Raw genomic sequence first — 15811 nt, 5'->3', positions numbered from 1 at the left:
ATCATTAAGTACTTCAGACTTGCCTGGATTCCTTTTAATGAGGAAACTCCCATGTAAAGGAAAACGCCATACAGGACAGGCATGGGAATAAACTGCAAGTAAAACGACCACAGTTAGAAGAAGAACTCATGCCACTCAAACAATTTCACAATAATAAAGACACAAAAACATAGTGAGTACCTATGCAGACAGAATTAAAAGATCTTTCAGAGGTAAGACCTAACTCTTCTAGAAATAAGGAAGATGCTAGTAAACGGTAGCAACCTTGAAAAACCGTTGGGTCTTCTGCCTGTTTCTTCCGGAAACGGGAGTATGTTCAGTGGTTAAGAGCATGAGCACTACAATTGGACTGCTTGGTTTAAAAAGCCAGTTAACCTCCTCTGGAGCCTCAACCTCTCTATGCTTTATTTCTGCAACCGACTGCATTAAGATGAAAGGATTTCAAATACTAAAATACTCAGAAAAGCACTTGGTGAGTACTGATCGCTCACAAAGCATTAGCCAGGAATTAAAATAAAAACTTACTTTAAAAAACTAAAAATTAAAAAAGGCAGGAGTTATTATTATTGCTATCACTTCCATATAGTAACTATTACACGACAGTACCGTTTACTGATATAATAATTGAACTCCACCCCCAAAAGACAGTCCATATTACTCTGGCAGTTAGAGGCATCCCCAACTGACTACCTGCCGTGCCTAGGCACCCTACAGGAAAGCCATTAACAGGCTCCAGTCATCTACTCAAAAACCACAAGCAGCACTCTCACCAAGAGAGAGGCCTGTAAAGAAAAAAGACCTAACAGCTACAGAGGAAAACCACATTCACTTTACTGAACAACCAAGTATTTCCTTCCTAAGAAATGTGGGAGGAAAAAGTACTTCAGAAAGAGAAGAAAACAAGTTAAAAATCTAATAAGTACTAATAAATCCTCAGGAAAATATTTCATCCATAAAGCAACTTCAGAATGCCAGGAAAAATAAATGATCAGAATGAAAAGAGGGAAATCTAAAGATATAATTATCAAAATAATTAAAATTAATTTTGTAATGATTTTGATGAGACTAAAGAGATCAATCTAAGGAAAACAGGAAATTTTCATTAACAGTGAGGTGGCAGGACAGGAATGTGAGAACATATCCAGGTCTAGTATCTACCTAAGTGAAGTTGAAGAAATATCTAACAGAGAGAAGACAAAATAAACGGGAATTGGCAGAAAATTCCCGTAAGTTTCCACAGAACAATGGCCCATCGAAAGACAAGCAGGATAAATGAAAGTCTTCTATCCATCTATTTACCTAAGTAACCAAGCGAAATTTCAGTACACCAGGAGTAAAAAGGAAATTGTGGTAACTTTTAGAAAGGAAAAAAGTGCCTCTGAAGTTACAAAAAACAAAGAGATATCACACATATTATTCAGACCACTGATCTATAGGAAAAGATAATCTCAAAAAAAATTTTTTTGAACACTGAAATGCATGTCTATCAATCAAATATGAGAACAATTTGAAACAAGCAAGAACTCTGAAAGTTTACCACCCATGGCATCACACAGGAAAAAAAAAATTACTCCAGGAATTCCTTTAGCAATACAAAGAAGAAATGTAAGAAAAAGTGGCAATTTTCTTTTTCAAAGTAAGGGAAGTCAACAGACACTAAGAAAACACTGGGTCCTAAGGCTTGGGCGCTCACTCTTAAGCAGCAGCGGCAGATCAGTGAAATAGGGTTATTTCTGTCTCCACACGGGGAGATCACACACTGCTTGGTTCTCAGTGAACATATATATCATACCATCATAATGCTGATTATGTGTTCCCAGAAGGTTTACATTTTTATAATTTAACGTACAGGGAAAAAAAAGCATGGACAGTTTAACTGTAATTACAGCAGAGAAAGTAAATGTTAGTAACCATTACAATAAAGCTAAAAACAGAATCAACCCAACGCAGGTGACAGTTGGGAGAGCGGGTAGTGGACACTGAAGTGTGCTAAATCCTTATGAAACATCCACCCCTACGTGACAGACTCCCAGGCTTTTTGGTCTCAGAACCCCCTTTATGTTCTTAACAGGTACTGTGGACGTGCTCCCCCCAAACACTTTTGCTTTTGTGAACTCCAAGAGGTCCCTGGACTAAACTTTTGCGATTCACTGTCTTATAGGTAAAGAGATTCAGTATAAAAATAATAAAGCAAAAAGTAAAATTATGAAAGTATGTAAAACTAGAATGTTTGTAGCCACCAAAATAAGAAATAGAGAAGTTAAAAAGAGTTTACCTCTGGAGAGCGGCTTTTAGAAAGTGAGGGAAAACTGGGAGACTAACTTTTCATGTTAGAGCTTTCTTGCTGTTCTCTTTGAAATTTTTTGCCTATATGCAGTCAATACTTAAAAAAGTTAAAAGGCAACCTACCTTAATAGGGGACAATATCCCCGTAAGAGGTACTAAGTATTCCTCCTCTTATGCCAAGTACTTCTAACAATACACTTACACTAGGCAGTAACTGCCCATTTACCTATCTGTTTCACCAACTAACTAGACTGCCAAGGTCTTAAAAGCAGACAGTAATGTATCCTGTTTATTATTATTTCCCTAGTCCTAATAGCACAGTAAGTACTCAGCAAATATTTGGTGAATTAATTGGTTACTAGAAAGTTCATGAAATGAAGGTCAAAGAATTCTAGTATTTAACTTTTTTTTTTAGTTAATATGGTAACATACATATATGCTCTAAGTTTCTGCCCTAATGTATAAATGTACACAACTCTTAACTTAATAATTTTCTTTGCAATAAAAATAACTAAAACACCAAGGGAAAAAAATGGAATTGAGTTCATCCATAATAAACAGAAAATTACAGATTAGGTACTTCACTACACTTGCTATCGTTATTGTTCCATTTCTTAATCACTAGATTCAATAAGATACATACAATACAAGTCAGATATAAGTAAAAGATATTTAACATAAAGTTTCATTTCTTGCATGCTTCATTTATATTAGTGGTTTTTGTTTTTCTAACGAGTGCTACTACCTCTATTTCGTTTAGTTTATCAGAAATAATGCACTTATTTATTTCACAGCAATATTATTTTCATATTTTGGTCAAAGAATTGTTTCATCCATGTTTCAATATTACTTCCTTTAAGATGCCTATAAAATTCTCTGGGTATATTCTTCTTTTAGATCATAAGCCATGGACTAACTCCTTCCAAAACTCTATAGTCCTTAATACTATCCTTCTACAATATTTCTAAAATGGATGCATCTAACACTGAAATGCCTACTGTACTAAATACCAGTTGCCAAAATATTATTTTCTAAATAAGTTCCAGAAAATGAAACTAATTTTAGCTATTCTAATGTTCCATTTTCACACAACCACATATACACTTTGTAACAAAGAAGATTTTAAAACACTGCGGTGAAGAGATTTTTACCTTTAGCACTGAAGTCATGAACACAGACAGGCCCATGAGAATAAAAATCATTAGCCCTGTAACTCGCTGTTCACGAATTCCCAAAAACTTGGGTTGTTCCCCTGGAGCAGAACATTCAGATTCAACTTTTAAGCTGTTGACGTGACTTATTGACAACACTGTTGCAGCCACAAACCACGGAAGTCCCATGATAGAGCAGACGCCCAACATAACACCAACCATGAGCAAATCAAGGTGATAGCCAGCTCCTTTCTGGAAAGTGAAACGAACATGAATACTTGTAAGTCTAAATTGTTCTTTTGGGTTAAAGGACTAGACTACTTTATAAAGAGAGAAAAAATAACTTCCTTCCACCTCACATCTTTCAATTTTCTAGTTATTATGTAAACACCTCAAATTCTTGAAATAACACCTGACACAAAATGTAAAAATTACCTTCAATTTGTGCTCCTTTCTGTTTATGATGACAGCTGTAATCTGTTGATCCATAAAGATGAGAATGGTACAAAGCAGAGCTGGGATAGCGGCTATTAACAAAGTCCACCAAGGATTTTCTCCCAACGGGCTTATGATCCAGCCCCTACTTGGATCAGTAGGCTGTTAAAAAATTAAAGATGAGTAGAAAGAAAGAAGTTTCCTCCTAGTGCACAAATTTCCACATCATAGGTTGTGTCTATACCAAGAAATGCCAAGGAATCAAAAAAGGACTAAATTAAATCTTGGGACATATGAGGGAATTACTTGCAAAGACGGCCACAAGAATGTTTCCCATCCCTCGATGCAAGTCGCTAGTCCAAGTAATCAGTCTTTCCATCTAGAGGTGGGATCCACTTCCTCCCCTGGGACCTAGGATGTCTCTATGGTTTACTTCAGCCAACAAAATAAAGCCGAAGTGAAATGTGTGATTTCTGAGTCTTGATCTCAAGGGACCTTGCAGCTTCTTCTCTAACTCTCTTGGAAGCCTGAGATCAAGCTGTTGAGTAAGCCTGGATAAGTCTTCTTGAGGATGAGATACAATAAAGTGAGAGAGAGATGGGAGCCAACTACCCCAGCTGTTTCAGCCATCTGAATGGAGTATATTGCCCCATCAAGGCAATGGATGACTGCAGCCACACAAAAGATCCCAAACCAAGAGACCCTACTCTACCCTACTAGGTTTAAGTACCAAGTGCCACAGATTTATGAACAAATGACGGATTGTTGTTTTAAAGGCTTAATGTTTGGGGAAGTTTGTTATAGACAAATAGGTAAGTGAAGCAGAGTGTCACTTCAACAGGCTCCTAACCTACTTCAAATAAAGTGAGGTCCATCTACTGCCTAGATCAACCCCTAAACTAAACTGCTTTGAAGATCTTGCAGACTAGTGATCTCAGCAGGGTCGGTACTCAATCAGAACTGGGGCCTCCGGACATACTTTTCCAAAGCATCTACTGACAAAAACCTGGCACTTTATTAGACACAAATACATTTTGATGCTGAAACATAACATCTGTTTCATAATAAAAATTTTAAAAGATCTTAAGAGAGTTTAGTTTTCTTGGAGGGCATTGGATATATTGAAATCTAGAAGTGTTTTCACTACCTAAACTTCACCTTAAGCCTGTTTTTTCTTCATGAAAACATTTGTCAACACATAGAGGAAATTCAATATTTTCAAATTCAGGTATTCTAATTTTCCCACACTGATACACATTAAACTGCTTAATATTCAATACTGTACCTGAATAAAAATATTTTACCTATACAATGCACAATTCTTAAGTGTTCCTTGATTTATTTCCCCAATGCATCTCATGACCCTTGAAATCAGTTTGCTACTGGAAAGCTAGATCAATGAACGGATAACAAAAATATATTTAGGAATGAAAATAAGGCACTGTGCCCAGGATTGCAGGAAATTACATCAATATTTCGAACCAGTATTAATTTACAGTTACATTTATTTCTAAGACTTGGTAAAAATAAAATGAGTTCCATATACTCATCTCTTAATTAAGGCCTAAAATCTTTAGTGGTGCAATAGCTATGCTTTTAAACAAAGGTATCCAAATTTTATTATATACTTTCAACAGCAAAATTTTAAAAATTTGAATAAAACTGAGTATATCCAATGGCTCTATACGCATCTATGTGTTATGTTACTAATGGTGCTCCATAGTAAAATTCATATAGTAAATATTATAAAGCTAATTTTCTCTTATTTTTAAATAAAAATATAAGGAGACCTTCTATATAATTTTAGTGGATCATTTTCCACCCATGCACTTGTACTTTGGAGGCCACTCGTTTTAAAAATAATTCTTTCCTCCAGTGAAAGAAAAAACAGACTAAAATTATATTCACTGTATTCCTTATTTCTAATCCCCTTTAAATCTTCTATCTTTAAAAGAAGTCATATAATTTGCTATAAATATAAACATAACCAGTGACACAAATACTCAACTATAAGAAAACCCCAGAAACTTCAAAAGTTGCCAACTCCTACTTAGATAGGGAAACAATTCTTGGATGCTGTAATACACTTGTGGTCTGGTATGTACAACGTAACTACAGTCTGCCGATGAAAGCAAAGGGTTTCTAATTGGTCAGCTAAGTATCATTTTTCTCCTTGAAGAATACATTTGATTCTCTCCTGATTTTGCTGGAAAACGATACATGCAGAATTCCATTTCATTATCAGATTCACCACCCTTCTAGAAATTTAGCTAGAATCTCTTTGTTACACTTTTAAATTCAAGTTTGAGTCACTTCCTTATAAAGAAATGAAGAATGTTTCTTCTGCCTGGAAAACACATCACAAACTCCAGCTATGACTGCAGGGTCAAAGTTTTTAAATGACTCCCAACTATTTACCATTAATATTTTCATTCATTTTCCCTCATGGGACTAACTTGGATACCTTCTTGCCTGTTTCCTAAGTAGATTCATTTGTCTCTTCTCATCTTGTCATTTTTTATGTATGTGAGAAATATATATATATTTCTATAAAGTGTCCCACTTTAAGAGGCACCTGGGTGGCTCAGTCAGTTGAGCATCCAACTTCAGCTCAGGTGATGATCTCATGGTTCATCGGTTCGAGCCCCACATTGGGCTCTGTGCTGACAGCTCAGAGCCTGGAGCCTGCTTCAGATTCTGTCTCTCTCTCTCTCTCTCTCTCTCTCTCTCTCTCTCTGCCTCTCCCCTGCTTACACTCTGTCCCTCTCTCTCTCTCAAAAATAAACAAACATTAAAAAAATTTTTTTTAAATAATCTGGTATTCCCATGTAACAAATAACCAAATGTTTTAATTCTTACCTCAAATTTTTCAGGAACATGAAGTTTAGGAGATGGAACTCCTACAAGGTAGTCAATTGCAACCATTATTACTATTGTGAGAAATACAGCAAAGTCACTGATTGTCGATCGCACCTATGTTAAAAGGATCAAGTTAAAATAAACACAGAAAAACTGTGTGTCCTTTCTAAATAATTCTTATCTTTCACATTAAAATATGCCACTAGAAAGTGTCAATAAGGTTTTTAATTAGTAATAATGTGTCAATGAAGTACATTTATTTCTAGTATATTTTCAAAAAGATAAAAGACACATTTCACAACTAACCTACCATCATCCCTCATGGTACCATGATCTTCCTACTATTAGTTCAGACATGTAATATGCATCTTTCTCTAGAAGTAATTGCTTTACACCTATCTGACATCAAGTATTAACCTCAAACAATTTATTACAGTTTTGAAATAAACCAGAGAAACAAAAACTAAAAACATGAATATTACCAGAACTCCAAAATCACATCCCAATTACCTTGGTAGGAAAATACCGCTTGGTCTTAAATTGCTTGAGGAATGAAGACAGAAAAAATGTTGTGAAAAATAAGATGACACTCCAAAAGAGCACATCTGGAATATAAGGTCCATGAAGACCACAGGCTGACCCTACAAACACACCATGAAAGGTTTTACATTCCTGGGGGGGAGGGGGGCGGGGGGAGGGGGGGGAGGGAAGGAGAAAAAAATAGAAAAAGGAGAGAATAAGATTCTCAGATACCTAATAAATTACTAATGAACTCTATTGACTCTAAGATGCTAGTGACTGAAGACATGCCATTATTTTATATTTTACTCAGAAAGAAAAAACACTGCCAAGTCAACTTTAACACATCATCAACCATAAGACATACCCTGAGTTCAGAGATGTTATAGTTTGAAAAATATATGAATCTTAAATCACTGAACGAAAATACAGTATTTTGCCAAGTTACATCACACAGTCCTTTCAACTCCACATACTCTTTAGTGAAAGCTTCAGAGTGAATAGTAATTTCTGAACACTTTGTATGCATTCTTGATGGTCCACAAGTTTACTATCTTTCCTTTACTTCCAAACAAGTCACTTAAAACAAAAGTGCCAAGTTCAAATGAGGAATAAAAAGTTGTTGGGCTTTTCTGACTTCACTCAAGACTCAGGATTAAAGCATGGGACTAGGAGCAGTAAATCAATCATTCAAACAGTATTTCCATTAAAAAAAAATCAATAACTTAATGATATAGCATAATATAAATGCAATAATAGAAATATTTTGACCAGATTTTCCTTTTGGGGAAAAAAAAAAATAACTCAAAGGCAACCAGAGATTAAAAAGGACATATGCCTCTAACGTCATTTTTCTCTTACTTATATTCTAATGAAACCTGTTTTAACGACACAACTCAGGTTTACCAAGAGAAAAATAGTCTCAGGTTCCATTATTCTCAATTTCTATGTGCTGAAATGAGTAAAGCCTCAAATTTACAATATGGCTCACAAAAATAAAAGCTAAAAGTACAAAAAAAAACAAAAAACAAAACCCAGGCCTTTTGAATATTAAGACACAGCAAAAAGACCTGTATCTATAATATCAAGACCTCCTATTCACCATGGAATGAGATTTTTTTTTTAAACAAATCACTTTCATTTGAGCAACTCTGTTAACTCTACCTCTTTCATAGCAAAAATGACTTTTTAAATAGAAAGCAGTCAAGCATGAATCTAAGTTGATTACTGATATATAATGCTTTAAGTCAGCAGTGTCCAACAGAACTTCCTATGATGATGGTTCAATGTCTCCACTGGCCAACGCAGCAGTCAGCAGTCACACGAGGTGACCGAGTACTTGAAATGTGGCTAGTGCAACTGAGAATTGAACCTTTAATTAAATGTATTTAACTTCAATTTAAATAGATACATGTGGCCAATGGCTACTATACTGGACCATAGAGACATAAATTATCAATGAGATAAAATTTCAGATATCCTTCCAATGATATAGTTAGGAGTTATATTTAGTGAGAAAAAAATGACCTACAATTGCTTATATAAAATTGCTTATATGCTATAAAAAGCACCACAGAAACTCAGGGGATCTTGATTTTGATATTGCTACAATCACTTTATGAGTTAATCTCAAATGCCAATCTGGGAAGTGCCCAAAACAGATATTCTACAGCTAGGACAATATGCCCCAACAGAATATAAGAACACATAATAGTATTCAGTACACAGTAGGTGCTCATTACATGTTTTTTGTCCTTCTTCCTTCCTGAGGTGCTTAAGTTACGTTAGTCTCTACAAGTCTCTACAAGTCTACAAGTCTCTACAAGTCTCTACAAGGCTCTGAACAAGGTTTAGTTTGACACTGAGGCATGAGGAAAGCACTCAGGATCTTCTAAATAAGCTGTTCATGGAGCAGATGAACTGATACAGAGCAAGCAGGACAAGAAGATGTGGGCTGTTCTAAACTGCCAACTCCAGTATGTGCAACCACAGTCATAGCAAACACTTCCCGTGAATTTATCAATCTACGTGGAATGAGAAACCAGAAGTATGTTCACATCTTTTTAATAATTATACCTTGGAAGTCATATTTAGTCCTTTTTATCCCCCTTACCAGGTTCATTCTTTGCAGCCTACTGTGTGATACATAAAAATGTGGTAACTCCTATCTGGTCAACACAACACTGTGTTCTGAAAACATACCGTAACTACTAATCAAGAAGAAAATGTAGGTCTACTCAGAAAAAGCTAAAGAACTAGGTTATTATTTGCAAAATCCTTTATCTCATAATGTACTCACAGATACAGTGAGATTCTCCCAGGAAATATCATGTGCTGTTAAATTCTTTTCCTTCCACACCTTGAGGGTTTCATTGCTAGGGTTGGAGGGTTCAACACATACACATCTGAGAAATGAGAACAGGGTAAAATTTTAAGGATCCTACATTTCATGTTTAGATTGTATTATATCAATCACCCAATGTGGTAGCTTTTAATCTAACTTTTCTCCCCATGTTGCAATGCATGGAGACTACAAAGTGAAAACACATCAGAAACAATGGAACGGACGAGGTTTGCCTTATATACATAAAATGTAACAAATACAAATATCAATACAATGATATTTTAAAGAATATCTTAATGAAACTTGTTAGATGTATTCCTGGGGGGGGGGGGGGGGGGGCAGTGCTATTTTCTTTCAAAACCTGACAAGATACTACCATATTTAGTAAGGCCACTCTACTAAATCTTACCTACTTGACCCCCACGGGAGCAGCTCTGCCTCCCCAGGCACACATAAACGAAGCACGAAGCTCCCAATACAGAGATACTCCTATTTCCGCTTTGTACTCTGACAAGCTCTACCTACTCATGCTCATCCTTTATGGATCTTAAGTTTCATTCTTAAAGAAATAAATGAAAAACAATTTTTCATCAGGATAGAACTAGGAAAGTCATAAGGAGATTGGAAAGTTCAGTTTATATCCCCAGAACTCACTCGCCTAAAGAAAAACTAGAAACACACACACACACACACACACACACACACACACACACACACAAGCAAAGAAATCTCTAACTGTGGATTTAAAAAATAAAAAGGAGAAACACACAGGAATATTCCCAATTAGATTATCAGCTGTTTAAGAACAGGCAAGAGGCTGGACATTGGATTCATTCCATGCTCTATCATTTCCTAGCTGTGTTTGACCCAAGGCAAGTTTTAACCTCCATGAGGCTGTTTCTTCATACACAAAAGGGGCTAGGATATGAATAACTAAGTCAAATGTGATATGAATTATGCAACAGCACTACACAGTTGTACCCCAGTATTTTGATAACCACTTTCTCCTTGCAAGTCAATCAAATGCAGGATCACATTTATACTAAATGCTATATGCTACAGACAGCAAATACAGGCATCTACCTAGATATGTCAGACTTTTAATTGAATATATTTGTCAACCTTCTGTAACTATTATGATCACTTTTCAAATCCTATCTTATTCCAGAGTCTTAAAAGATGTTCAATTCATGCTTTTCTTATCACAAAGCAAATGGTCCACCAAACAGCATCAGAGTGTACTGAAATTACACCGTAAAAATAACTTCAAGTAAAAATGATCAGACTTCAAAAATGTTAATGAAAATGCAAACTACGAGGAACATAAAAATCTCTGCGTCCTACATTCAGGACTTGGTTACAGAATACTAGATGGAACACAAGATCTAACAAAATTGCTTGATTCAAATATACAGTGCTTAGTTGCCAAAGAATTGCATTTAAATTGACTGATCCAATTCAAACAGAAGACCAAAAATACACACATTTGAGAAAGTTGTTTCTGGAAATAAAAATGACTGAATTTGTTCAACTGTATTTATGTTCCTACTGAGTGCGTCGGTCAAGTCTCATCTGTAACAAACAAGTCAACCTCCACATGGCTAGTTGGGTAAGTTACAGCTAGATATACCATGAGCATCACATGCAAAATAAATGCTTTTAGGCTCAGACATTGCTGCAAAAATTACATTCTAATAATATTGGGGAAAACAGAAACACTTACGAGTAGCTGGTCAGTTTATCTAAGTTGTTGTGCATATTAAATGCATATATTTCTCCTAAGTGGAAGAGCTTCTCCAAAGCCTCGTAGATGAATATGATGCAAATAAGAGCTGCAAAAGCCTCCTCTGTAAATCGAGTGATATAGCACACAAGGCTGCTCGCATCTGTTGCAACCAAAACAATGCACAAGAAGGAAGTCCACAGACCAATACTGGTTCTTAAAGACAGATAGGAAAGCTGATAATCTCTGTTTAGGGAAAAAATGTGACATGATCAACATACACACACAACAGTGTATATCTGTAATTAAGATTTTCACAACAAGCAATAACAAGAGTCTAAAAGCATAAGCTTCCTAAAAAGAGTAAATTACAGAATAACAATAATGACTACAGAAAGCCCTCGGTATGTCTCTGTTGCAACTGAAGATAACAGAATTATAACAGCTTACTTATATAAAAGATTTACAGTGAAAATCCGGTAGGCAATCAGTATTTCAAAAACAAAGACCACACTTTAGAAATCAGTTCTGAGGAGTAGAAGACAGACGTGCAGTCTACAGAACTACATGGGACTCTCTAAAGACCCGGAAGCTCTACGTTAACATGGTAACCACACCCCGTCCCCTCCACAGCCATCACTAACATCTCCTCTGCCACCAGTATCGCCACAGAAAGTGACTTCATTTTGTAAATTCAATTTCAAATAAGAAACTACTTTAAGACCACAGAGTCCAGAACACTTCAGGTCATTGCATTCTGTCTTAGTCTATGCAGCTGGCATGCCAGATTGGAATCAGAATCAGCTTGTTCAGTGAAGAAGCAATCAGAACAAGATGAGTTAGATGAATCAGATATTTTAATAGGATCAAGTGGTTTCAGGCTAAAATATTCAATGGCATTTATCTCACAAAAGGAATAGTATTGGCCACGTCAAATTCCAACTCTACCAGCTACAGTACCCAGAACTGATTCCCACACTGTGAACCCTGCCAGTGGAAACTGACATCTCACTCCGGCAGCTAAAATTCATTCTGCTAAATAGACCTGATTGGCAAAGTCAGCTACAGCCTCCAAGATCCACCTCTTTTTAAAATTCCTTTAAAAGACCAACATACCAGCTAATCAACAATTAGATTAACTCCTTCTTGCTGGGTTGATGCTTGCCAGCACAAAGGATTTTTATTGCACAAGTGATTTGTTGACCAGGACTCAAATCCACTGATTTTATACACACGGTGACGGGGTAGGTACAATAGCAGTGATGGGAGTAGGGTCAACCACACAGTAGCCCCCAAATACTGAAAATATATACACTGTCTTTTTCAGCTACTAAATATATAATGCACTTAACTAAAGTTAATAAACAACATAATTATACACATATGTAGACACATGTGATAAGTAAATAACTATTACGTACCTGCAGAACTTAAATAAAATTTTTTCAAACACTAAAACTGGACCTGTGCTCCCCAATATTGTTAGAGGTTGCCCAGCAAACAACGAATAGGCAATCCCAGTTAATGATGCTCCAAAAAGAGACTCTATTGCACTCTGTTTAAGGAAAAAAGAAATGAATAGAAGTAATACATCATAAACATTATCTCTGACCTACTGAAACACACATAAGACATCTGAAAAATAAAAACACAAATCAAGTAGTTAAACACACAAAGCAGACACAACTGTTGATTCTTAAATTTCTATTTTAAATATGGACAATTACAAATACATCTCAAATACATAGGGAAAACTGCTTTGTTTTCATATTAAAAGTGAGCTTTTGCAATCAACCTTTATACAGAACTCAGTATTGTGGAGGCAGGAGGGAGGAGTAAATGGAAGAGAAGCCTAGATTCTAACTCTATCTATAGGTATTTTATCTCTTAAGACTGTAGGGAGTACAAATACACTTGTTATTGTGCATATTTTTATATGTCTGAAATAATTCATTAAAAAAATAGGAAACATTAAATACTCGATATGGTGTGCTACAAAAAAAGACTCCTTCAGATAGGTAAGTCAGAAATTAACAACTGATCCTATCAGTCGCAAAATGATTTCTAAAGAGCAATTTTCCACACGTTTCAAAGAAATTACTCTTATATGATAGGCTTAACCAACAGACATCAAAAATAAAATGCTTTTAACATAAAATAGATGGAATATCTCCTTTAAAAACTCAGAGCAACCATTCAATGAAGAACTATGTGACTACTAAAGCTAGGTAAAAAAAAGGTAAAATAAGAAAATCAAAGACTCAAGAAAGTGTAAATCAAAGCTAGTACGTCAGCCTCTACCAATAGGACATCTTAACTCATTAGTTCATTAGATGATAAGGGGTACAGGCTATGCCACTAGACACAGGGGAGGGATCAGAAAGAAAAGAACAGTTCATCACTCACAACATCAAGGTCAACTGGAATGCACTATCGAGAAAGGGGAAAGCCCATCATAGTTGGGAAAGGCAAGGAAAAGAAACTCGTGAGAAGCACCCCGCCTGGACGTGGGAGGCAGCACAGCAGCAGAAGAGCAGGGCTTCAGAACCAGATTGGAGCAGACGACCCTTTACTACCAGATGCTAAGCCACTGGCATTATTCAAACTTTTCGAGCCCAACCCTACTCATTTTTCAGCAGGAGCGGTAAGAGCCGGGGGAACTTAATGAAGCGGTGTTTGAGAAAACACCTAGCCAGCCTACCGGCTGACACACAGAATGCACTCAATAAATGGCAGAGATTCTTATCAGCAGCAATAACAGCATCTTCCAAAATCAAAAATCACAAAATAACAGTATGCAGTAAAAGTATTATTCAACTATTAGTATAAAATAGGACCAAACTCACATACATCGGCCAAAACAAAGGGCCCGTATTAACTGCTAAGCCACTATAAAATCCTTGGTTCAATCAGAATACGCATATTTAGGAATGAATTGAAGCAGAGCTCAAGGCAAAGGAAAAAAATGTCTACAGGGTGTCGAGAGAGAGCAAAAAACCGAGAAGAGAAGCAAGCAGATGGCAAATAAAGAAATGCTAACTGGGGGCAAACAGGCACAGAATAATAGTTTCCCTTCCCAACATGGCGTTAAAAAGGCAGAACCTGTCCCAGGAAGCCCTTCCTTTCACCACTGTGTCCACCACTCCTCTCCCAAGGCCTTTACTGGCACATTCACTAGTTCCTTCACCCAGATCTAGTCTTATCCTCATTTGTAAATGGTTTTTATGTTCATTCCCAAGCAGCACGGTCTCTCTCCCTAAGAAACCAGAGCCCTACCACACTGCCTTCCTCTGGCCACAATCAGAAGCCTCCATCTTACCCACCAGAAGCCCTACCAGTGTCTTCCCTGTACCTCTCCACTGCACAGCAGTGACCACTCCATGCTAATCTTTCTTCTTTCTCAGAGCCTCTAGTTTGGCTTTTGCAAACTTACATCATCCCGATTCCTCTTTTCAAGTTCTGGTGGTGCTGTGTCTCATCTGCTGGGCCATTTTCCTCTGCAGTCTCATTCCTCCTCCGGTCCACAAACGTAACTCCGTACTTTTCCCTCTCCCCTCACTATGAATGATCTCCCCTGTCACCGTCACCTATTCCCAACCTTTATTCTTGCTCCTTACAAACTTGCTCCACTGTACAAACTCTGGAACTGTACCTCCTACTTGACGTTCCGACAAAGCACCTGAAAACAAACGCATCATCTCTGTATCACTTTCCTCGGTAATACCCCGGATTTCCCACTGCGGTCCTTCCACCTGCTACAGCTCCCCCCTGATCTCATTCACATGTGCCACAGCACACCATGACGTATTCCCTAGGTACACACTACCGTATCTTCTTGTCTTGTTAGGAGCCTTGAGGACAGAAGACACATGCTCATCTGACACTTGTCTATGTCCCCCCGATGCCTACAGCACCAACACGGGCACAGGGTATATTAAACAGCAGGATGAGAAAGGCAGGCAGTGCAGGAAAGTCCAAAAGCAAAGCAGCATTGTTTCCATGATGGTAACAGGTAAGACACATTTCCAGGGGGACCAGCAGAGTTACATGTATATTTTGCAACAACGCATAAAAAGCAACTTATTAAAAACAGATTTCCTTGATAAAATGATTGAGAGGTAAAAGAATCTAAATAACCAAAAATAAATTTGAGTTCAAAGGAAATTTTAGTTGTCAAATTTGTCTCACGTTCAGATCATGAAATAGTTTAACTGAATAATGATCAATTAGCTTCTGGCTATTTTTTTCACCTTTTATCTGGAAAAAAATGAATTTCCTCCTAAGAGTAAATGTAATTAAATAAAATACACTTAAGAACTGTAAATCATCTCATTTAAATTCCATTAAAATTTAAACAAACAAACAAGTCTTTTTCAACATTTTACAAGGCACTGGATACTCTTATCATGCCTCCCACAGCCCCTCATACAGCATTACCAAGAACAAAAAGTCATAAAAACTTTCATTTTAGTCATATCAAAATACGGATGCAGT

The 15811-nt window shown here is 36.6% G+C and overlaps 1 protein-coding gene across 26 annotated transcripts in view; it reads right to left on the bottom strand.

The window, feature by feature from the left end:
• SLC4A7 (solute carrier family 4 member 7) overlaps positions 1–15811 on the bottom strand; it is a 109038-nt gene that overhangs the window by 15604 nt on the left and 77623 nt on the right. For all 26 annotated transcript variants that reach the window (XM_086720606.1, XM_086720612.1, XM_086720613.1 and 23 more), the window contains 8 exons: positions 12739–12872; positions 11318–11563; positions 9550–9655; positions 7242–7403; positions 6732–6845; positions 3873–4034; positions 3438–3689; positions 24–92 (listed from right to left, as the gene is read on the bottom strand). In XM_086720606.1, coding sequence (XP_086576732.1) covers positions 24–92; positions 3438–3689; positions 3873–4034; positions 6732–6845; positions 7242–7403; positions 9550–9655; positions 11318–11563; positions 12739–12872 — 1245 coding nt within the window. The remainder of the gene's footprint in view (positions 1–23; positions 93–3437; positions 3690–3872; positions 4035–6731; positions 6846–7241; positions 7404–9549; positions 9656–11317; positions 11564–12738; positions 12873–15811) is intronic.

This window comes from Puma concolor, chromosome C2 (genome assembly GCF_028749965.1).
Source record: "Puma concolor isolate L17-30 chromosome C2, mPumCon1.1.hap2, whole genome shotgun sequence".
Classification (NCBI taxonomy): domain Eukaryota; kingdom Metazoa; phylum Chordata; class Mammalia; order Carnivora; family Felidae; genus Puma; species Puma concolor.
Note: the sequence above shows the minus strand (reverse complement) of the source record. Positions and strands in the feature narration are given on the sequence as shown.